We start from the raw sequence: 23,625 nt of genomic DNA on the forward strand, positions 1-23,625 counted from the left end.
ATTCGGCTAACTAAAGTACACCAATAAACAACCGAGTGCACCTATTGAGCAAATTACTCAACGAAAAGAATGCGTGCTGCTATCCTAACTGCATACGTGCTAAACACGTTCGCTGGTGGTGCGTTCAAGACACCTGGGAGTTCCGAAAAGCGCGGCGCTATTTTCGCAGCACCCTTTGTGAATTCAATCGAAACATTCTGGTCACTATAATTAAACATTTTTTGGTATACTTGGTTTTACAGTTCATCAACAGCGTTGTTCTGAAGATATAGCTCTGTGAATTTTGTAAAAAAAAAAAAATATATATATATATATATATATATTAAAAAAACGAGCCTGCAAATAAAAAGGCTGGGTTGGCATCCTGAGTTTTACACTTGCAAGACCTTTTGCTAAGCAACTAACTTAATCGTTTGTTTGTGGAACGCTTTACCAGCCGTGTAAATGCAGCACGACAAAACCAAACCGAAGGGCAACCCGGAAGTAAAGTTGGAAGCAAAGATGCTGATGTGTGAAAAGAAAGTCATTTTTGAGGCCCTGAAATCTTCTGAATTTTCTTACAGGTTCAGTGATTCAACATTAATACAAAAAAAACAGGTGAATAAATTTACAACATAATGGCAATAATCATAAACTGAAGGTAATATTGTGACGGTTGGCATGCTTTTCTTTTTTCTCTCATGGAGGAAGTGTTGAGTTGAAACCAATTTACAGCACAGAGAGAATGCCGCCGACTGGGGAAAAAAAAAAAAAATTCCCCATCTTTGGACACCACATCAACTGTTGATGTCGCCCAGAATATTTAAAAAAATAAAAAAATTCCCCATCTTTGGACACCACATCAACTGTTGATGTCGCCCAGAATATTTATAAAAAAAAATTAAAAAAAATCCTGTAGACATCCGCTATATCTCGGTTTATTGTTGGCGCCTCCGCTATATTGCAGATAAGCGGAGGGTTTACCGTTGGCTAATTGTGCACGCTGCTGTCTTAGTTGGTTAATGGTCGAGGTTAGCGTCACGGCGGGTCAGTCGGCGTAGTGTATGATGCTTTCCACATAGTTTCCGGGGAAGAGTCCGGTGACGCCGCTGCTGACGCCCTCGTACCAGCCGTCGTCGTTCTTTTTCACCACATAGATGATGGCGCCCTCCATGAAGGAGAGCTCGTCGTCCTTGTCCTTGCAGTAGTCGTAGATGGCGACCACTGGCGGGCACAAGCGCAAACATTTGCCAGCCGTTCTAGTACTTGGGCTTACTTCTATTGTGCAACACTTGTTGTCCAGGATTAGAGGATGAAAATTGTTTTAAGTTCGTATTTTATTTTTTTTAAGTTTTCATCGTGTTTATTTTTGTCTCATGTTTTGCGTTTTTTGCCAAATACTTTGTACTTTTTCTAATTGTTTCATCAGACTGGGTCTTTTATTTAATATCTTTGTATTTTTTCCTAATATAGATTATTTTAATGTTTTTTTTTTGGTCAAATATTTAGTTTTGTTTACTACATCCATCCATCCATTTTCTGAGCCGCTTCTCCTCACTAGGGTCGCGGGCGTGCTGGAGCCTATCCTAGCTGTCATCGGGCAGGAGGCGGGGTACACCCTGAACTGGTTGCCAGCCAATTGCAGGGCACATGGGAACAAACAACCATTCGCACTCACAGTCATGCCTACGGGCAATTTAGAGTCTCCAATCCATGCACGTTTTTGGGATGTGGGAGGAAACCGGAGTACCCGGAGAAAACCCACGCAGGCACGGGGAGAACATGCAAACTCCACACAGGCGGGGCCGGGGATTGAACCCGGGTCCTCAGAACTGTGAGGCTGACGCTCTAACCAGTCGGCCACCGTGCCGCTGTTTACTACATATTTTGTGTAATCTCTTTTTGTGGGTGGGGTTGGATTTATTGGACTTATCCTTCAATTTCTTTGTTTTACTTTTAATATTTTGTCTAATATTCTTCTATTTTTTTCAGTGTAATAGTCTCATATTTTTAGATACCAACTACCTAATGCTTTAAAGCTGACTATATATTTTTGCAAATGTTTTGTGTGTTTGTGACTTTGATATGGTTTCTCTATATTTTAGATTTTCACCTATCACGGGTCGGTCTGGAACGTATCCCAGGAATAAACAGGTTCGTTAAAAAGTGTGTTTTCCTAAATTGAAATGTGTTTAAGGCGTGTGATCCGGTCTCTCTATATTGCAGATTTTATCACGGGTGTGTCGATCACATATCCCCCGCGATGAAGGTTGCGGTCAAGATTACAACTCTGGCGTTCATGACACGCCATTCCCTGTACCAACCTTTCTCCACGTAGTTTTTGGGTGCCCAGTTGGGGTCCCCGTCGGCGTAGGGGTCGTTGTAGTGCACCACCGAGGCGTCCTCCTCCTCGTAGTCCACCGGGGGAGGGGGCGGCGGCGGCGGGGACTCGTCGAACACGGCCACGTCGTCCGGGGGCGGCGGCGGGGGCGGAGTCGGGGCGTCGGAGACTGCGGGGCGAACGACAACCGCGTCAATCAACGACATGCCCGCTTTGAGGTTGCGAGCACGACGACGCACATGCGCAATCGACATGCGAATCAGAGGAAAAAACGCATTTTGGCAGTATTTTTTCTTTTTAGCAAAGAAAAAAAAAACTCCACAAATGTGCTTGTTTTTCATGGGATGGGACCAAAATACTACTGAGAAACCATCGCTACTAATCATGCAAGCTACCATGCAAGGACGACAGCAGGTTATAGATGTACATTTTCCACACCATTCAATGAAATGGTGTGAATTTAAAAAAATCTCTTGCTTACTTGCACTGTAAAAATTGAATTTTAAATTAAGTAAAAAAATTCAGAAATAGTAAGCATTTGAATTCAATTGTATGCATTGGTAACCCCCGCATATTTGCTTTTGGGCATTTGCGAATTCCACCATTTTTTTTAATTTTTTTTTTACCCATCCTCCGAAAAACAATTTGCGGTTTAGTGCTCACGCCAAAACAAAAAAAGTATTGCTTTGATATCATCTCGGTACCAGAGAACTACGTTGACGTGAGTTGAGGAACCTTCATCATTTTGTGGTATCTACATGCAATTATAAATCTTTTTTTTCAGGGAGTGTCAATTATTCACAGATTTTCGCTATTCACGGGGAACACTATTTTGTTTTAGCTATCTTAATCATTTAAATCTTCAATACAATAATTCATAGTCTTATTTGGAACGTTTATATCTTTCTGTTGACATTTTTCATGAGACAAACTACACACCCACAGGCCACCTGCAATGAGAATGCGCTGTATTAAATATACCAGTTTTTTTTTTTTTTTTTTTTAAATCAGATTTTGAAAACAACAGCTCTTAAACTGGATCTCATGAATGTGCAGGTGTACCTAATGTTTTGGCCTGTAAGGGAGTTGGTGGCCAATCATCTTCTTTCAAGTTCACGCCAGAGTAATTTTACATTCCCGTCCGGACAGAACAGTGTGGCAGTAAATAAGAACTAATAATAATAACAAGCATCATTTGGAACAAACGCGATTGCAAAGTCAGTCACAGAGTTGCAAAGCGTGCCGAAGGGAAACTACGAGGCACTTGTGAGAGCGCAATACATGCTGGGAGTAGAGAGCATGGGGCGCGTGTGAATGAATGACGGGCTCGACACTTACTGCTCTCCTGCATCCTGGCCACAAAGCCAGTCAGGGGGATCTGTGGCGTCAGCTGGGGCATCGGGGGAGGGGGAGGGGGCGCCACGCACACTGACACACGGAATGAGAAAGAAAAGAAAAGAAAAGAAAGAAGGAAAGAATCAGTCACCCGAAGAGGAAAAGAAGAAAGGCCGTCCACCCGAGCAAACGCAACAAGGTCCCATTCATTTCTTCGTGCGTCTCCGTAAATTCAACTTTCATTTATTTCGGGAATTCAATTCCAAAAGTGGAAATCATCTGATGATATTTTTGCACTTGTTGTTTAAATGTGACATAACACAAATTCTTTCATTTACTTTCATACATGGTTACATGTTGGGTTTATTATCATTTATCATTATATTTACACTTTACACTCATTGTACAAATATTACTGTGGCACAATTAGACTATATTTATTACTTTCCATATACCAACATGCAACACTTAATCGCTCTTTTTTCTTGTTAAAATTCGATTTAAAGGTATTTGAAAGTTTTTTGTTTGTACTTTGTTGGTTTACATGATCAATTATTATTCATTATTAATGCGAATGTTTTTGTGTGAATTTTGCTGTTGTGACAATTTAATTTCCCTCATGGGATGATCATACAGATTTATCAGACATAAAAATAGTTTTTGGCATTTAAATACATTGTTTTGTATGCCAAATGCAATGTGAAGGGAGCCCTTTATTTTTTCTTTGACTATAATCTTTGTTGTGGTTTCTGTTTTCCGTTCAATCTCATGTTCAGCACTTTGTCACACCTGCAGTTGTTGTTAAAGTGCTCTATATATGAAGTTGAGTTGAGTTTCTCATAAAATTGAGATTGTGAATTTTGAGGTCTTCATTCGCTGCAAGCGATAATCATCAAAATGACAAAAATACAAAAAAGTTAGTGAATCTAGAGTATAAATATTCTAATACACTACTTGAACGACTGAAAAAGAAAATTCCCACGAAATTGTCCTTTATTGCGACACACGTGTAGCGTATATACCGGTTCCTGCCTTTACGCAAAACTCAGCAAAGGCGCACTTTCACACGGCGATCGGATGACCGCACACGCGACCACAACAGCACGTATCGGCTGTTACACTTCGTAATTCTGATCGTCACGCCTCCGTTACGCTCGGACTCGCTCAGGAAACTGCCGTCTCCACTTGGCGCCGCACATTCCACATCGATGCCATTTAAAAATATTGTGGCAGAAAATATTTCGTGTTAAGAGCTGTCTCCGCCATCTTTGTGGAATTTTCTAAAGAAAAGACAGAATGAGTACTTCAAAGGGCGGCATGGTGGCCGACTGGTTAGAGCGTCAGCCTCACAGTTCTGAGGACCCGGGTTCAATCCCCGGCCCCGCCTGTGTGGAGTTTGCATGTTCTCCCCGTGCCTGCGTGGGTTTTCTCCGGGCACTCCGGTTTCCTCCCACATCCCAAAAACATGCATGAATTGGAGACTCTAAGTTGCCCGTAGGCATGACTGTGAGTGGGAATGGTTGTTTGTTTCTATGTGCCCTGCGATTGGCTGGCAACCAGTTCAGGGTGTACCCCGCCTCCTGCCCGATGACAGCATGGATAGGCTCCAGCACGCCCGCGACCCTAGTGAGGAGAAGCGGCTCAGAAAATGGATGGATGGATGGAGTACTTCGAAGGCCTCTAAAATCCTAATAAATACATTCACGAAAAACTGTTGATTAGTAAAGTCCATTCTACTCGCTTAAATTGCTCCTCTCACAAATAATTTGCACGATTTAAGCGGCGTTTTTACGGAGAGTGCCGTTAGAAACCTGACGGTAATTTCAACATGCCAACTTGGAAAACTCATGGGAATTTTGCTTATTGGTGGATATTTTTAACTGAAACTTGTCACAATCAGAGAAGGTGTTCCCTCTGTAGGATGCAACTAACTATTTTTAATAGGTCAATTATTTTTTTAATTAATTCCATCCCTTTATTAAAAACTGGATATTTTTATTTGACTGCAGAAGATGCACAAACAAACTGATTATGCTTTAGTTACTAGTTACTTTCCAACGTAAAAACAGATGTTTGCAAGTTTGATTCAACACAGAAGATAGTCAGTCTGCTTTAATGGGGGACTACAGACATGAGAGAATGTTTATTTTTGAGAGGTTGAAATGTGAGGATTTGGACAATGGCTCTAAAGGATGAATTGATTATCAAAATAGTTGTCAATTAATCGCTGCTCCGCTAAACTGGACCAACTTGTATGTGCTGTAGTCTATCATTACTAATCTACGTTAACGCATGATCAAAGTCATAAATATAGTAATTCTTAGTATGAAAAACACATCTAGGCCATAAATAGAAAATAATTAAGCAGTTCCCAACCCTCAAGAGGAGAATCACTGTACCAGACTATACTACAGGGGGGGCGGGGCTTACTTGAGTTGTGGCTGTAAGCGGGCGTGCCTCCATTAACGTGAGGCAGCTGCTGCTGAAAGGAGAACTGCGAGGTGACGGACGGGGCCCGGCGGTAGGTGCCGGTGGCCGACACCGTGGAGACCGACGAGTTGGCGGGGTTGTGCCGTGAAATCTGCCGCGAGATGGTGCCGAACTGCGACATTGGGGCGGGGCCCGGACCCGGCCCGGGAGCCACCACTGGCGGGGGGGGGGGGGGGGGGGAGAGAAAAAAAAAAAAAAAAAAAAAACACACCCCGAGAGCAAGTGGGAAGGTGAAAGATGGAAAGACCAGAGAGAAAAAGAGAGAGGGGCAGACCCAAAACAGTGAACAACATGATTAGAATCAGACGGGACCAATCACGAGGAAGCAGAGCAGGTGCTTAAATGACATTGTAAGGAAAAAACAGTTATAAAAGTTATAACTAATACCAATACATTGAAAAGTCTATCAAAATGGGTTTCCTTTATTTACACATTTTTGTCATGTTCCACACACTTCTCTGATAACTTCAGCGTATGTGTAAAAAGTGGTTTCATGATACTAAATACAATTTTAAAAATGACATGAATCTGCCCTGAATTGATCCCACAACGCATCTTGAAAAGTAGTGAGCAACAACAGTCCCTAAAAATCAAATAAATCCCGTGATGCATTGCATTTTTTCCGCTTCCGGGGTGTTGTTTCATTTTAGCCACGAGCTAAATTCATGAAAATATCATCAATATAAGTAAAGCAATATTTTACAACACGGACGGATATACGTAATGTGCCTTGTTTATATTATTTTTTTAAAATACATTCACAATTTGTTCCATATTTATTGCAGAAGCTGTAAGCTGACGTTGTAATCATGCGACAGCCATGATGAAATTAACCGCGCGTGCGTAGTGTCCCAAAACTATTATTCATTTGACTGATGACGTAAGACTCAATATAGAGATTAGGGAGTATTCGGTTAACTGGTTCAGTCTAAAATCAATTGTATATTCCACTTTATAAAAATCCCGACACTGTACAGTGAATCGGGCGTCAGAAATGAGTGAATGACTACGAACGCAGTCGCCGCATTCGGAATCATTCACTCCTTTCCGACTTCCAAATCACTATGACGTGATATTTAGTACCCTTTTTAGTCAACTATATAGTCCATTTCAGAAAAATCCTTGTCGTAGTTCTGTCATTTCTTGTCACGAATCCTCAAAGGAAACGAAGCTGCTCAAGCACCAGTGCTTAACTTGGGAAAAAGTTAACAAGGAATACATTCTGAGTTGTTTGTTAGGCAAAGAAATGGAAGTAGAATCGCCACCGCCACCGCCACCGCCACCGCCACCGCCACCAAGATTCAGAGGACTGATCCGGCTCCATCCGGCACACCTGCCAATACCGTGACAGCCACGAAATCCGGGGTCTCACCTATGGGAGGAGGAGGAGGGGGTGGAGGTGGAGGTCCGAGCCCGGTCGGAGGAGGAGGCGGCGGCGGCGGTGGAGGCGCACCTGGGGGGGATGTCATGAATGGGACTGTGGAGAGTTTTTTTTTCTTTTTTAAACATTGGCGAGGCAGCAGGAGACTCGGGGCCTAAATTACTAAACATTTGCCGTCGCTCGAGTGATGTGGGGGGAAAACAAAAAAATGGAGCAACTAAGGTACGTGATACCCTCGCATGTGGGCAACAAGAGCCACAGTCGTCGATGCACTTTCAGCCGTTGACTGAACGTGACCCACAGTCTGGCACACAAATGCAAAAGGAGAAGACGCGCAAGGAGCATGAAGCAGACAGCATCATAAATTAACCGCACGACTGTGGCTCCTGACGTCAATCACTAGGCCGCTCCCCTTAAAGGCACACAACGCACAAATGTACTCTACTACATGTGAGTGAGACTTTCCACTTACTGATTTTAATGATTTAGCTCTTTTTCTTGATTAAAAACTTGTAACAAATACTGATAGTATTTTTTGGGGAGGGTGCAATGCGTTTCAATTCATTTCAATGGGGAAAACGTATTTGATACAGGTGCAGCTCGATAAATTGGAATTAGAAAATGTATTTCGGTAGTTCAATTCAAAAACTCAGATTCACTAAATAGAGAACACTATGAGGATTTTATTTATTATTTTGATGATTTTATCAATGAATGAAGAATGTTACATCAGAAACAGTCAAAAGACTGTATGATGTAAATGAGGTTGGAATTGTCCTTCTGAAAAGTATTGTGTTGAATGAATCAGTATAATATATAATTTTTCTTCTGGAATTACAATGCTGAAACACGAACTTGAGATGCACCCGGTCGCGGAACAAATCAAACTTGGAAGAGACGACTGTACTGAGCGTTTTTACCGAACACTGGGAGGAGTATATGCAAATCGATGAATTTGGCACATGCTATGTGATTCATCAAACCCGAGACAAATTGCAGTGGGCGATTTTGCGTGGACTAAAAGGCAGGTGTAAACGGGCAACGATGGCGAGGAGGAGGCACAGGCAGAATGGGAGGCCATGGGGGGGAGAACGCATCTTTTCAGCTCGCGGAAACATTTTTGAAATGCCAGAAACAAAAAATATTGCCATGCGGTCTATTCGGAGCTCAAGAATGATTTAAAGGCTGAAGACGTGTTCAACAAGCAATTTAACGCAATTTGTAATTTGGGATCTTAGTAAATCAGGCCCTCGGTCATTTTTGAAGTAGCTTTGGAATTGAGTGTTTCCATAGCAACGGTCACAGGAACCCAAAGTGTCTTTTCAAGCGAGGCGTCTCAACAAAGTTGACACGGGACTGCGATGAAACAACCCACCCAATGTGGGCCGCGCCGTGCTGCATCGCGCCGCTTTAATGCAGCTTGGTCAACTTCTTTATACTGCGCCGTCCACAATGGCTCTTGCATAATCCTTGTCGGGTAAACAGGCTTTACACCACACTTTATGATCATACTTCATATTAGGGGGGAGCTAAAAACGTGCAGTTTATTCAAATAGAAGCAGAAATGGGGCGTTTCTTAGCATTTTCCAATTTATGGCAGCCTACTGGTTAGCATGTCCGCTCACAGTTCTGAGGATGAGGGTTCAAATCCGGCCTCTGTCATTCCTGTGTGGCGTTTCCAAGTTTGTCAGCGTAGCCAGAGAAAACCCACGCAAGCATGGACGCCGGGCACTCCGACGTCCTCCCACATTGCAAAATATGCACGATAGACTAAAAAACAAACAAAAAAAACATCTCACCTGGTCCAGAGTTGGGAATGGAGGGTGTAGGCACTGCGATGGGAATGCCGATGCCGCTGCTGCCGCTGTTCTCCCGACTGTTGCTACCCCCGCTGCTGCCGCTGAGACGCAGCACACGATCACATTACTAAACAGTAGTAAAAAGTACTCACACGCCGCACTTAGGTAAAAGTACAGCTACTTGTGTCAAAATAGACTGGGACAAATGCAAGTACAGATTCAACACCTGTACTTAAGTCAAAGTCAAAAAGTACAGAATCTGAAATGTACTTAAGCACAGAAGAGTAAAGAAAAAACAAAAATTAATGTTTGCCATCTGTTTATATTTCCCCAGTTTAATAATTTGGCACAAAAAACAAGTATTTTCCCTCTTATATTATGCTGAATCGTGCTCATACTGCGAAGAGGAAGAAATAAATCCCGTTACGGGTAAAAGTAAAAAGTCAGAGATCTGGATTTTGCCTTGCTTGACTGCCGCTTCTGCCCTTCTCTTGCGCCGTGTTTTGCGGAAAACATGGGTGTTACTCCCCACCAAAACAAATCTGGCCACTGTCCCAGTTTGACTGTCAAAAGTTGCCCCAAAATGTGTTGATTTCACGGAAACACGGACTCGGTGGTCAGGACGTTCATTCAATGGATAGAAGCAAAGGACATCAAAGTGTCACGAGTACATCGAGTTTGAGGCCGGAGCGGCTCGGCCTTGATCCTCCTCTTTTTCTTTCATCCCGCTTTGAACTGACCTCCCCTCCCCTGACCTGCCTGTCAAGTAACATGCCCCCGAAACCCTTCGAGCGCCTTCCATTCCAATGAAACGTTGTCGTCCCCCATCCCGCTTTACCCATTGCCCCCCACCCCCGATCCATGTCAGTGGGGCCCCGGGGCGCTCGTGGCACAAACAGCAGGGGTTTGCCCTCCGCAGGCAGAATGAGAAAAATGCAGAGCCTCTTTTTTCGGAGGCCAATTTATTCTGGCTCCGACATGGCCGCGCCGTCGCTCGCCCCGTTCATGTGCTCCCCCCCGTCACCTCATTTGTTGCAAAAGGTGTGAAAGCAACCTAATAACGCACGAGAATAAAATATTCACGAGCATCAAAGTCTGCCACGTTGGTCCGCTAACGAGGCCTCACTTCAAATGAGACGCGGCTCGCTCTCAACGGAGGCATCTGTGCAATGCTTCAAAAGATAGTTTGGGGCAGGACGGCGAGAAAGTGGTTAGCATGTCTGCACCGCAGTTCTGAAGTTCTGCGTACAAACCCGGGCTCCGACCTATCGTGTGGCGTTGCCGTTTCCACTAACAACTCAGGCTAAACTTGGCTCCTCCTCAAGATAGTCAGTCAATATGTGTCACTTCAACATGCAGTACTTCTTTGGCACCAATGTAATTATTTTCTATGAGACAGGGTTTTGGCGCCAGCGTGGGTACAAATGAACGTGAACACGGGAGACTTTTGTGGGTAAATTGGGAACTAGGCAGGGGAATAGTGCACCTGTGAGTGCGCTGCCTCTGGTTGAGCGAGGCCGCGCATCCCGGGCTGTGCTGCGCGCCTTGCTGGTTGCCCAGGCGGGCCGGGCTGGTCATGTAGTCGTTGGGCACCGTGGGGGGTTTCACCGGCTCCAAGGTTTTGTAGGATGTGTTGCGCCTTCAGCAGCAAAAAACAAAACAAAAACAACAAACAAATGAACGTCAGTGGGGGCCGCTAAGCAGTGAGTAGGGCTAACATCTATGCTAAATTCCATTAGCCAGTCTGTTGTATTTTGCATTGTATGCTAGCATTAAGCTAGGACTATTATTATTATTATAAGATGCTTTGGTTGAACATTTTCGTATTGAAATATCCATTGTTTAAGTCCCTTTTGTGAAGCCAGCACACTTTGCCTCTTATTTGGAGAACTGTGCGAGCAAGCGCGTCACTCTTCTTTTCGTTTCCTCAAAGTGATATTATGATAATGCCCTAATTCTTGATAGTGAGAGAGTACAAACAGGCTCTCATGAATACTTTAAAAAGTGTGTTATAATTAGTTTAAATGTGTTTGGGCGTGTGCTGGAACTATCAAAAAATTCTATGGTGTGATGGATTTTCAACCTATCGCAGATGGGTCTGGAACATATGCCCGCAATAAACAGGTCTTAACTTTTCATGCCTGTAAAAATTATTTGATTGTGTCCTGTTGCACGGTGACTAAGTCTTACCCGAGCGTGCCGCGCCCTGACATGGGCGGACTGGGTGGTTTCTGCGTGGGGGGGTTGGTCCGCGATAGTGTTCCCGCTCGGAGTGACTGATTGTTTCCGTGTTGCTGTGGTTGGGAGGGCGACATAACACGAGAGAGAACACACATTTAGAGGTCTATACAGCAGCAAGCGCCGTGTGACGGCTACAAACCTGGGGGTTGTTTCAACAAGGCCTCGGAAGAAACAAGTTTGTGTCCAAACAAGCAGATCTTTTTTATCTCCGCCAAGGAAGTCGGGTTGTCACGTGTTGAATTTTGTTCCCAGAATTTAACAACACAAAAAAACCTTAATTCAAAAGGTTTGCACATGGCACCCTATTAAAATTTGGTTCTCACCTGAAGGGCGCAAGCCCAGATTTTTTATCCTTTGTTGAAAGTACACAAGCATTAAAAATATGTTTTCTTTAATTAGTAAGTGAATAATAAATAAATCAGATAATGTATTTCCTTAAATAGTGGCCACTGCTGTAATAAATACTTCAATTATTTGCCTTTTCAAAAAGTAAACTCATTGTCAAATAAATACCTCCTTTCCTCTACTTATTGCAATAGACTTTTATAATATCCCATCTCGAGGTGTAATAAATGGGGCCGTTCATTTGCTTTTGTAATTCATTTTGCTGGCGTCAGGCAGAATCCCTTTTCAGAAAAACAAAAACCACATGCTTGTTGAGTCCTTAACATTGCATTGGCCATTTTCAACACTTTAGCTTGGTCAATAACTGGTAAAAATAACAGCCCATGTTGGGGAATGACCAGTAGTATCGATGTGTGAAAATACATGAAATTGACCACATGGTAATAGAAGGTTCCCGCCCGACGCCAGCGATTTGTTAAATTGTAAACAGACTTTGACACCCTTTGAAAGTCGTTTTCATTTTAAACCTAAATATCTATAAGTACTGCCCTAGTAAATGCTTTTGCAGTTGAATAAATCAACACCCTTGCCACTATTTGAGGAAATGTGGTATCCTGGAGAAGAAAAATGTGTTTGTTTGGCCTTGTTGGAGGTCCTGTATGGCATTGCGGTCGTGTTCTACCCTACTGTGTGCAGTGTCAGGGGTGCCTCGAAAAATTCTCACTGAACTACTTGACATTTAAGGACAAGACCACACAAGGTGAATGACAACATGTACACATTTGAGATATGTAGGGGTTGTAGACGGTCATCTAGAGGTTGATTAATGGTGAAACACGAGGAGTACATAAGAGTTGGCACACTGTGAAGGTTTTGCTCTTCTATTACAGCAAAATGGGTCATGTGACAGACAGAAGACTTACCTTGGCTTTCATCCACTTAGTGTGGGCAAGAGGGGGCGGGTGCAAAACAGGAGAAAGACAGAAAGAGGGCATGTCAAAACGGCCACAATTGATCACCAGAAGTCATAGTATGAGACGGCGAGAACGGAACGCGTAAATATTGAGCCGAGCACTGCACCCACATAAGAAGAATTCACCTTTGAACGAGGTCACGCTTCAGTAAATGTCACAAAGAGACAGCGGTCGCCATCCAGTCAAGTGGCTCATTAATAATGCAACATTCCCACCGGCCGTTTGCGGGGAGGAGACGGCGCTGTTGAAAACGGGGGCAATTTGCGGCCGAGGTGCGACACGAGCGGCAAGAGGGAAAACGCTGTTCCGAGTTTATTGTCGCACACTTGCCAAGTGTTAGCAGCTTCAGCAGGTGCTGCATTTACATTACCATGTAAATGGAGTCCGGTGCGACCTCCCGTCATCTCGATTTTTCACGTCAGTCCGACCCTGCTGATGGGATCAATATGAGGTCTGCTTTCAGCCAAACTTTCCAAAATAATAATTCCTCAGATGTATCCGTTAAATAATGCATGTTTTCGCTGCGAGGAGCACCTCCTTCTGTTTCCCAGCTCAGCCCTTTCTTGGTGTATTAAAGAGATCCTGCGGCTGCACAAATGCTCCACTGCTCCTGAATGAATGCCATTTCAAGTCCCATTGAAGTTTTGATCATGGCCAGTGAGTAACAATTGTTGATAGCTCCTCAATACACGGACTGACAGCAGCGCTCGTAGGATACTGTAGGAATTAATATTGCGTCTCCGTAGCAAGTATCGATCAACTCGTTGGTCTGACACGTGGATGAGAGGAAGTGAAAATGTCACTTCCTCAAATGTTGCCATCGGTTTTCACAACTTCAAATCTAATTACCCACGAACTCTTTCACCCAAAAAAAAAAAAAAAAAGGGCATTCAGAGAGAAACAGAAACCGTAACTACGGAGGCAGTTTGGGTGCCGTCCGTGTTTCCCATTTTCCCAAAAACGCTCAGAAGAGTTCAGTTTTCTCTCTGAAAGCAGGATGATGTCATCTCTTTTTTGTTCCTCTCCACCCCCGATGCGTTCCCACCAACCCACACAAGTAAATTTTTCCTGCAGGGTCACGAGAGGCGCCTTCTGGAGACCAAAACCGACATGTCGAGTAGCGACAAAGAGTGAATGAGAAGGACGGAGCCAACCGATTAATCGATTAATTCAGGCTGACTTTTTTTCTGTTTTGGATTTTGGTTTGTTTATTGCCTTGCCAAAATGCTTTATTAAAACCAGGCAACCTACTTGGCATGTACCCGGGGTGCTATATACTGCACGCAGGATTTTCTTTTAACTTTCAGGGACAAAAGTAAATTGTGCATGTTCAGTGGCCGTTTTGCTGTGACGTATTAATCCGAAATGGAATGCTTTTGTTAATTTATTGAGGATTTAAGATGTTTATTAAAATGTATTAAGTATTGTGTTTGAAGGGCTTTTTTGTCTAAAATGAATCACTTCATATTGTCTCTAAAGAAAGAAAAATCTATTCTTTCTGTGGGAGAGGATAGAGTTAATTTTGGGAATTTCTTTTTTTAAAGCCTGTCTTTGGTTTCAGGATAAAACCTAGCAAGGTGGTAAAATCGGAAAGGCAAAACTGTTTTTTTTAATGTCATCATTCTATTTAAGGGAAAAAACAGTTACAATCAGAAGCCAGATTTTTGGGCAAAGAAAATGTGATCTGATTTGGAGGCCATAGCGGCCAGCCTAAAATAGATACAGAGAGCGACGAAGGCTCACCTTGACTCCATGTCCGACATCGTCCAGAACGGCGTAGTCGATGGGCTTCCTGATGTAGCGCACAGGGCGCTCCATGTTGGCCGGCGCGATGATCTTGTGGGTCCTCGCCGTGTTCTTGTTGGTCGTCAGGATGCCGATCTCCCGCCGGGCCACCTTCTCTTTGTGGATGTCCACGGTCTGTCAACGACATCATTAGCAAGTTATCACGTGGTTCTTGAACAGAAATATGAACACGTCAGTGTGTGGACCAGCTCTCGGAGTTCCAAAGCGGAGGTACTGAGATACTGGTGGACTGCGCCGCTAACTTTGCTGACCTGAGCAACCTCACTCCATTCACTTTCCACCACAAGTTTTCTATGGCGGTTACTTTTAGCCCCTCTCTCTTGTTTGGATTTTGCTTCCTGTTTTGATTGTTACGGGGGCCCGTTTAGGCAGGAAATTAGTCAGGCCTGATGTAGTGAACGACATCAGCCACCAACATTGCTGATTTTACTGTGAAAATGTGGATATTTGGAGAACGTCTGAAAGAGCTCCGTAGATGTCTTGAATGATTTTTAAGTTGGAATAGTTTTCAATTGGTCAAAAAGTGAGACTTATGTAAATCTATTACTTTGGGAATTTTATTTGAGAACTGAGAATTTTCACAATGGGAATAATAGTAGCCAGAATGTTCTGAATTTTAAAGTTTGTATTGTTCAAAATTGGTTGAGAAATGTGTAAGGAAAAAAATGGGTGGAATAATATCAGTAAAGATTTTTTGTGCAGAATAACTTTCTCATATTCTCCAAAGTGTGTCCATCCTAGAAGCGGTTTTGCCCCAAAGATGAATGACAGTGTTGAGTTGAAGGGTAGTGCCGACTCGTTGGGAAACAGATCACACTGCTGATGGATGGATACGCACACACCAGCTGGCGGCCATAAATCTCCGGCGGAACAGCCAATCAAAAGGCCAGGAGTGGAATGTTGAAACCGAATTTGACAACATCCCACCAGACAAACACACACACGTTGCTATGGAGATTCGGGTCCAGGAGGACAGGAGCAAAATGCCTCCAGACTTGACATGGCTTTCACTCAGAAAGCAGAGACCTACATTTACTGCCTAAAGTCGAATATTTGCTGATCAAAATGATATTAATTTATTCCAAACAGTCTTTTCACTTCATTTGTTAGCTTTTCTCTTGACTGGATTTTTTTGTCCAATCAGATTTCAGCCTCTGTGTGTTGCCATGTCAACCTAATCCGCCCAGGGCTGATGCACTATTTTAGCAACGAACGGATCCTTTAAACAAGCAAATTTCAAATCCGTCCTCACAGTGCCAGAGCGCTGGCCCTCGATGACATCAGCATTTTTGCATCCTTTGATTGGTTGGTCAGAACAAAACTTGTTCGACTAGCCAAACACGTCTGTAGTGATCTGCACACATGAATAAATGTCATGTTATTAGATAAATACTGATTTTCAATACTGCTCTGTATTGTGTTTCTGTACAGTATTGCCGTTTTGTATCACTGCAACGTGATCGTAGTGGCATCATGAGATGGATCAAGTCGGATAAGTCACTTCCTCCTCGCCGCTGTGGATGCCTCAAAAGTAGAGCGAGGAAAAAGCGCCGCACAACTTCTGTTGTGATGTCTAATACAGGACAAACACACCCTACATACCAACCTTTGTGCACACAAAGCAGACAGGTATGCCACCGATTTACAAATGAGGTCAATTTTCAATGATTATCTTTCCCACAGTAATACAACACACAAGACACATCATCAAATAACAGAGCCAGATCCACACATTCTTATGCAACAAAAGATAAAACCTCAACCAGGAACGGGACGAGCACGTCCGGCGGGATTACGAGGACAGAATAAGCAAATCCTCAGAGTTGAATTGTTTCCCACGGCGGTGAGCGCAGGTCAATGTGGCCTGATGAACCACTGTTCCAATCTCGAAAGTTTAGCGCGTCTTTCCAGTCTCCAACAAGAACTTTGGGGGGCCCGTTCAAAAAGAAGCCCCATTCATGTTCTGCAGCTTTTTTGCAACATCCTCAGACCGACTCACTTGTTCCTGCCCGCCGGTCACGTCATGTCATGAGACGCACACACGGACGACACGGCTCACTGCTCATGTTTGTTCTTGCCAACAAAAGCTTCGAGGGGATTTTTCTGAGTGTGCGGAGCAGACAAAACAAGACCAAAATGGCTGGTCACTTTAGACTATATGTGCCTTCAATTTCTATACCAGTCCTGGTTGTGTTCACGGTGTGGCATCTGTAAAGCTGACATTTTAGGTTTAAATAGAAAGCGCCTCGATAGGGAGCATTTTGGAGTAACAATTGCTGAAAACAGACTAGTATGAGTAGTAACTCAAAAGGAGGTATTTATTCCATACGGCACAAACAACAAATACTACAGTATTACCAAGTAGTTTTCAAATGAATGATAAGTACAGCAACAAATTGTCGCTGTTATGCAGAAATACTGTATGTACTGTGTTTGCAAATCAATACAATTGCTAAGTCCCTACATCATCTCTTCTTTTTAATATTGACCAATTTAAAGTGCTGACAATCGCTTGAGAACAAATCTAATAACTCTTGAATGCCGTGTGGCATTATGTTGCCTCAAGATTGAAAGTCTGGATGTGAAAATAGTTAGGTTGGATACATTTCAGCGGCACGGTAGCTGACTGGTTAGAGCGTCAGCTTCACAGTTCTGAGGACCCGGGTTCAATCCCCGGCCCCGCCTGTGTGGAGTTTGCATGTTCTCCCCGTGCCTGCGTGGGTTTTCTCCGGGCACTCCGGTTTCCTCCCACATCCCAAAAACATGCATGAATTGGAGACTCTAAATTGCCCGTAGGTGTGAATGTGAGTGCGGATGGTTGTTTGTTTGTATGTGCCCTGCGATTGGCTGGCAACCAGTTCAGGGTGTACCCTGCCTCCTGCCCGATGACAGCTAGGATAGGCTCCAGCACGCCCGCGACCCTAGTGAGGGTCAGAAAATGGATGGATGGATGGAGGTCGGTGCCTGTCGTCGCGGCAATCCCCGAACCCATTGGTGGACACCAACGGTGAGGGATGCCGTCAAGCTGAAGAAGGAGTCCTATCGGGCCTTTTTGGCAGCAGCTGATGGGTACCAAGCGGAATGCAGCTTTGGTGGTCGCTGACGCAAACACTGGGGCATGGGAGGAGTTCGGTGAGGCCATGGAGAAAGACTTCCGGACGGCTTCGAGGAAATTCTGGTCCACCATCCGGCGTCTCAGGAGGGGGAAGCAGTGCACCATCAACACTGTGTGTAGTGGGGATGGGGCACTGCTGACCTCGACTCAGGACGTTCTGAGCCGGTGGGGAGAATACTTCGAAGACCTCCTCAATTCCACCGACACCCTTCCAATGAGGGAGCACAGTCTGGGTTCTCTGAGGCGGGCTCTCCTATCTCTGGGGTTGAGGTCACCGAGGTGGTTAAAAAGTTCCTCAGTGGCAAGGCCCTGGGGGTGGATGAGATTCGCCCGGAGTTCCTCAATGCTCTGGATGTTGTAGGGCTGTCATGGTTAACACGCCTCTGCAACATCGTGTGGACATCGGGGACAGTGCCTCTGGATTGGCAGACTGGGGTGGTGGTCCCCCTTTTTAAGAAGGGGGACCGGAGGGTGTGTTCCAACTACAGGGGGAATCACACTCCTCAGCCTCCCTGGTAAGGTCTATTCAGGGGTACTGGAGAGGAGGGTCCGCCCGGGAAGTCGAATCTCAGATTCAGGAGGAGCAGTGTGGTTTTCGTCCTGGCCGTGGAACAGTGGACCAGCTCTACACCCTTGGCAGGGTCCTCGAGGGTGCATGGGAGTTCGCCCAACCAGTCTACATGTGTTTTGTGGACTTGGAGAAGGCGTTCGACCGTGTCCCTCGGGGGGTCCTGTGGGGGGTTCTTCGGGAGTATGATACGGGCTGTTCGACCGGAGTCAGAGTTTGGTCCGCATATCCGGCAGTAAGTCGGACTCGTTTCCGGTGAGGGTTGGACTCCGCCAAGGCTGTCCTTTGTCACTGATTCTGTTCATAACTTTGGACATAATTTCTAGCCGCACCCGAGGCGTAGAGGGGGTCCAGTTTGGCGGACTCAGTATTGGATCTCTGCTTTTTGCACATGATGTGGTTCTGTTGGCTTCATCAAGCTGTGTCCTCCAACTCTTACTGGAGCAGTTCGTAGCTGAGTGTGAAGCGGCTGGGATGAGAATCAGCACCTCCCAATCTGAGACCATGGTCCTCAGTCGGGAAAGGGTGGCGTGCCCTTTCCAGGTCGGGGATGAGATCCTGCCCCAAGTGGAGGAGTTCAAGTATCTTGGGATCTTGTTCACGAGTGAGGGAAGAATGGAACGGGAGATCGACAGGCGGATCGGTGCAGCGTCTGCAGTGATGCGGACTTTGTATCGGTCCGTTGTGGTAAAGAAAGAGCTAAGCCGAAAGTCGAAGCTCTCGATTTACCGGTCGAACTACGTTCCTACCCTCACCTATGGTCACGAGCTGTGGGTCGTGACCAAAAGAACAAGATCCCGGATACAAGCGGACAAAATGAGTTTCCTCCGCAGGGTGTCCGGGCTCTCCCTTAGAGATAGGGTGAGAAGCTCGGTCATCCGGGAGGATCACAAGAGTAGAGCCGCTGCTCCTCCACATCGAGAGGAGCCAGATGAGATGGCTGGGGCATCTGGTTCGGATGCCTCCCGGACGCCTCCCCAGTGAGGTGTTCCGGGCGCCTCCCATCGGAAGGAGACCCCGGGGACGACCCAGCACACGCTGGAGAGACTACATCCTTCGGCTGGCCTGGGAACGCCTCGGGATCCCCCCGGAAGAGCTGGATGAAGTGGCTGGGGAGAGGGAAGTCTGGGCGTCCCTGCTAAAGCTACTGCCCCCGCGACCCGACCTCGGATAAGCGGTAGAAAATGGATGGATGGACATTTCAGTAAGCCTGTCTTATTAAAAATGTATTGCTGTAATGCTTCAGTGCATAAGCAACTGGTCAGCCACAAGTGTACGTTTGCATGCAGATTCATTCCCGCCTATTAAACTGCTTAGTCAGCGCGTCATTTTTTTTTTTTAGTTGCATAACTTACGGCTCAAAGACCATTGAGAAAGATTTTTTGTTTGTTCGTTTTTAAAACACGTTTGTCAATGTTGGTCTTTAAATTGTGTGTTTTAATGCCATACACACACGCAGTTTCACCGAGAGGTTGTCGGTGTGAGGCGTCGACTTCCTCTGGGCACACAAAGCTCTCCCTGTTGACAGCCTCTTAAGAGCCACTACACACGCAGCACAAGGTGGCAGATGAGCTGCTTTTATTTTTTTTTAAGGGTTAGTTTCATATTCTTTCCCCTACGTTGTTCCCATGGTAACAAAAATGTCCAGTGGCCTTGGTTTTGGCTTGAAAGCTATTCACCAAGATTGACTCCAACAAAGTGTATTTTTTTTCTTAAAGGTCTTGCCTTTGCTCGCTCGCCAGCTTCCGCCGCACTCGTGCCCTCAAGTCCCACAAGTCCACTTTTTCCTCCATTTGGATGAAAAACTGACCTTCAGCGTATTGCAAAACAATTCCTGGCACTCTACGCACAGCTCAGTCGGAGGGAAAACACAAGATAGTAGATGTGGGAAAAGCACAAGCAAATTCCACCCAGTGGGTTTTGTAAATGTTTAATAGTAAATAGTAGCCACTTCTCAAGGGACAGATTGGGAAGCAAACTTCCATCATTGGGTTTGTGGAAGACATTTTGCCACCGGTGTGTAGCAAATGTTTGATTGGGTTGTCTTTCTTTGATTAATTTAGCAAAACTCAATGGGTGTGGCTGCTCGCAAACGGCTTGAGTTCAATGTCAGTGGCTCTTTTACAGTACAAACCGTTCTTCATTCACTCGATCAATTGCGTCATCTTTTCTCACGATCGCGACAAACTTTATACTACGTCCATTCCGTTCCTCGTCTTGTTTTTGTTATTAGGTTTTTATATTTCTATTGTTCAGACAATTTCTTTTTCCAGTTTATAGGACATTTCTTACAAAAGAGATTGCTGCTTATGCAGTAAAAAAATTTCTGAACAAAAATCTAAAGAGTACACTTTTTATTACCTATCGCGACACATACGCTGTCAACCATACATACACAAACACACTGTGTTTTGAGTGTGAGGTGCCTAAACTTGTCTGACTTCCAACGTGTTGGCATTTCTCTCCCTCGTAATTGACGTGACAAGCTGAGATTCACCGCCTAAACTTTGTCTTCCACTCAAAAGTTGTACTGATCTCAAATACAAAGCGCTGCTGCGCCGCCATCTACAGGGATCTGTGAGTCATTATAGTGGTTTACAAAGTTGAATTTCACAGACAAGCTGGGCGGGACCCCCACACCTAGCCACTGCAAAATGTACACGACGAATATATTCCTCAGTGGCAGTAAATGGTTGAATTCCAGTTGATGTATTTAAACATCCACAGCAGTGAATGAGTCAATTAGCTAGTCGCTCTAATTCTATTCTATTTTTCAAATGACTTGTCCCCCTTCCATGCATCCATCCTCATGTAACATGTTTTCTCAATGAACGTCTTGGTCAAATGACATGGAAGGGTTCGTTTCTAGTAGCGTCAATGGAGTTTGTGCCAGACAGATGTGTGATGTCATGGTGACAAAGTCTATCGGCCGCGGCTCTTATCTTGACTTGTCTGATGTTTTAATGCCTTCATTGCCATTACTGGCACGGAGCCCCCTGCTGCTGCAGAAATGAAAAGGTTCTGATAGAAGTTCAAGCTTGAGGGATTTCATTACAGTTCAAAATTTTACTCCAATGGCAGTGGGTGGAGCGCAGACCTCCGGCAAGGCTGAATCATTCCAATTAGGAACCGCACCACATTGTGCACAGCCACCTGAATTTTGACATTATAATTCACTGATAAAACTCAAGTTTTCCCAGATGTGTACCAGTACCAGCATTTAATAGCTTTGTCCCATGTCACACCCCTCAAAGGTTTTTCCTTGGCTAAATCAACAGTGACCTTCAGTTTAATTTGGAATCCTTAACTAAGGTGCCGCACACCTTCCGAGGAGGATTAAACGCTCAAAAGCCGATGGATTACCGTGCCGAGATAGCATGTGTGTGTCCAACTTCTTCTTCACCGGGATTAATTTGCTTGACCTTTCGCGTCGCTGTGCTGTCAGGACGGTTTTTAATGGAATGACCTCAAGTACACAGACGGCTCTTCCAAGTAGGAACAAACCTTGAGAACGGAAATCTGCACTGATGGCCAAATAGGTTTCTTTCGAGCCTTACGCTGCAGTTCAGTTCAGTTTGGCCCCCTTGACAAATCAAATTGGGCACTGAGGGTGCACTAATGCGGCGTGGTGTGTTTGCCACCATTGGGCGGTGTCACTGTGGGTCTCTGAAAAAGCACTGAAGCGCAGTCATTCGAACGCTACACACGAGCAGTGAGAACGCTTGCTGGGCTGGGATAAAGACATACAGTGAACCCCAGCTAAATCGGCTTCAACTTTCGTATTTTTAGGCGATCGTACACTGTGCAGGCAAGTGTGAGTGACAATCACGGACCATTTGTAAAAGAACAAACTGAAGACACTAAGATCTATTGGTGTTTGTTTTCATGGAAAAGGCAAATTAAGGAATAGAAGAAAAATCCTATACATCCAAAAATGTAATTAGCATTTTCAGAAAATACTGTATGTTGCACATCATGAAAGTTCTTCTGGGACAAACGGCAAAGATATTAAAAGTTTGAAAAAATAAAAAATAAATAAATAAAATTCTCTGAAACAATTTTAATCATTTGAATGATGACAACTGCCAATAATTTAAATACTCATATCAGTCAAATGAATTAAATTTCAAAAAGGGCCATGTCTTTACCGTGATTGATCAAATTATATGATATGACCCATAAAGCTAGCGGATTTTCCTTGCTCTATAAAACAAAGTTGAGTTGAGCGATCCGAAATGACAAGGTTTGGTTGAGTACTCTAAAGGGAAGCGTGAAGGCAGCGCGCTGTGATTCAAACAAACAATTCAAGAAGCGAGAGCAAAAGCGGTGAGCGTGGCGGCGTTTTTATGACCTGAGAAATGTGGTTGATGGACGACTCCATGCGCCGGAGCTGCGAGGCCTGGATGTCCAGCAGCTGCAGCACGTTGTTGGCCAAGGCATTGATCTGGTAGGCCACGCTGGCCAGGGACTGCGTGGTGAAGGCTTTGGTCTCCTCCAGCGCTTTCCTCTTGTCCTGGGCCTGCGGGGCACACAGAAGGAGAACAAATGTTGAATTCAGAAAAGATCCGGGTCTGGATTGGAACTTTACACAAGACAAATAGCTATATTGTTGTTTAAAAAAAAAAAGAGACTAAAGTGAAAACATGCCACAAGAAGACCTATTTTTATATTAGACATGACTTTGGCCTGATCACAAAAATAGCAAAAAGTTGAGTTTTTCCACAAATAACAGGACGGCCCCTCCTTGAGCCGTCACCTTGTCGTGGTGGAGGGGTTTGTGTGTCCCAGTGATCCTAGGAGCTAAGTTGTCTGGGGCTTTATGCCCCTGGCAGGGTCACCCATGACAAACAGGTCCTAGGTGAGGGACCAGACAAAGCACGGCTCAAAGACCCCTAATGATGACGACAAACAATGGACTTCGTTTTCCCTTGCCCGGACGCGGGCCACCGGGGCCCCCCGCTGGAGCCAGGCCTGGTGGTGGGGCTCGAAGGCGAGCGCCTGGTGGCCGGGCCTGCACCCATGGGGTCCGGCCGGGCACAGCCCGAAAGGGTAACGTGGGTCCCCCTTCCCATGGGCTCACCACCTGTGGGAGGGGCCATAGGGGTCGGGTGCAGTGTGAGCTGGGCGGTGGCCGAAGGCGGGGACCTTGGCGATCCGATCCCCGGCTACAGAAGCTGGCTCTAGGGACGTGGAATATCACCTCTCTGGCAGGGAAGGAGCCCGAGCTGGTGTGTGAGGTCGAGAAGTTCCG

The 23,625-nt window shown here is 45.0% G+C and overlaps 1 protein-coding gene across 13 annotated transcripts in view; it reads right to left on the reverse strand.

The window, feature by feature from the left end:
- Positions 1-289: 289 nt before the first annotated feature.
- abi1a (abl-interactor 1a) overlaps positions 290-23,625 on the reverse strand; it is a 42,010-nt gene continuing 18,674 nt past the window's right edge. The window contains exons 2-12 of one of the 13 annotated variants that reach the window (XM_061757870.1): positions 22,726-22,893; positions 14,629-14,805; positions 12,835-12,849; positions 11,516-11,619; positions 10,812-10,964; positions 9,326-9,426; positions 7,518-7,598; positions 6,086-6,301; positions 3,659-3,748; positions 2,304-2,489; positions 290-1,203 (exon numbers count right to left, since the gene is read on the reverse strand). In XM_061757870.1, coding sequence (XP_061613854.1) covers positions 1,028-1,203; positions 2,304-2,489; positions 3,659-3,748; positions 6,086-6,301; positions 7,518-7,598; positions 9,326-9,426; positions 10,812-10,964; positions 11,516-11,619; positions 12,835-12,849; positions 14,629-14,805; positions 22,726-22,893 — 1,467 coding nt within the window. In that variant the 3' untranslated portion in view covers positions 290-1,027. Of the gene's footprint in view, positions 1,204-2,303; positions 2,490-3,658; positions 3,749-6,085; positions 6,302-7,517; positions 7,623-9,325; positions 9,453-10,811; positions 10,965-11,515; positions 11,620-12,834; positions 12,850-14,628; positions 14,806-22,725; positions 22,894-23,625 lie in introns of all 13 variants that reach the window. The other 12 variants (XM_061757867.1, XM_061757868.1, XM_061757872.1 and 9 more) reach the window with 12 other exon arrangements.

Source organism: Phyllopteryx taeniolatus, chromosome 20 (assembly GCF_024500385.1).
Source record: "Phyllopteryx taeniolatus isolate TA_2022b chromosome 20, UOR_Ptae_1.2, whole genome shotgun sequence".
NCBI classification, from domain to species: domain Eukaryota; kingdom Metazoa; phylum Chordata; class Actinopteri; order Syngnathiformes; family Syngnathidae; genus Phyllopteryx; species Phyllopteryx taeniolatus.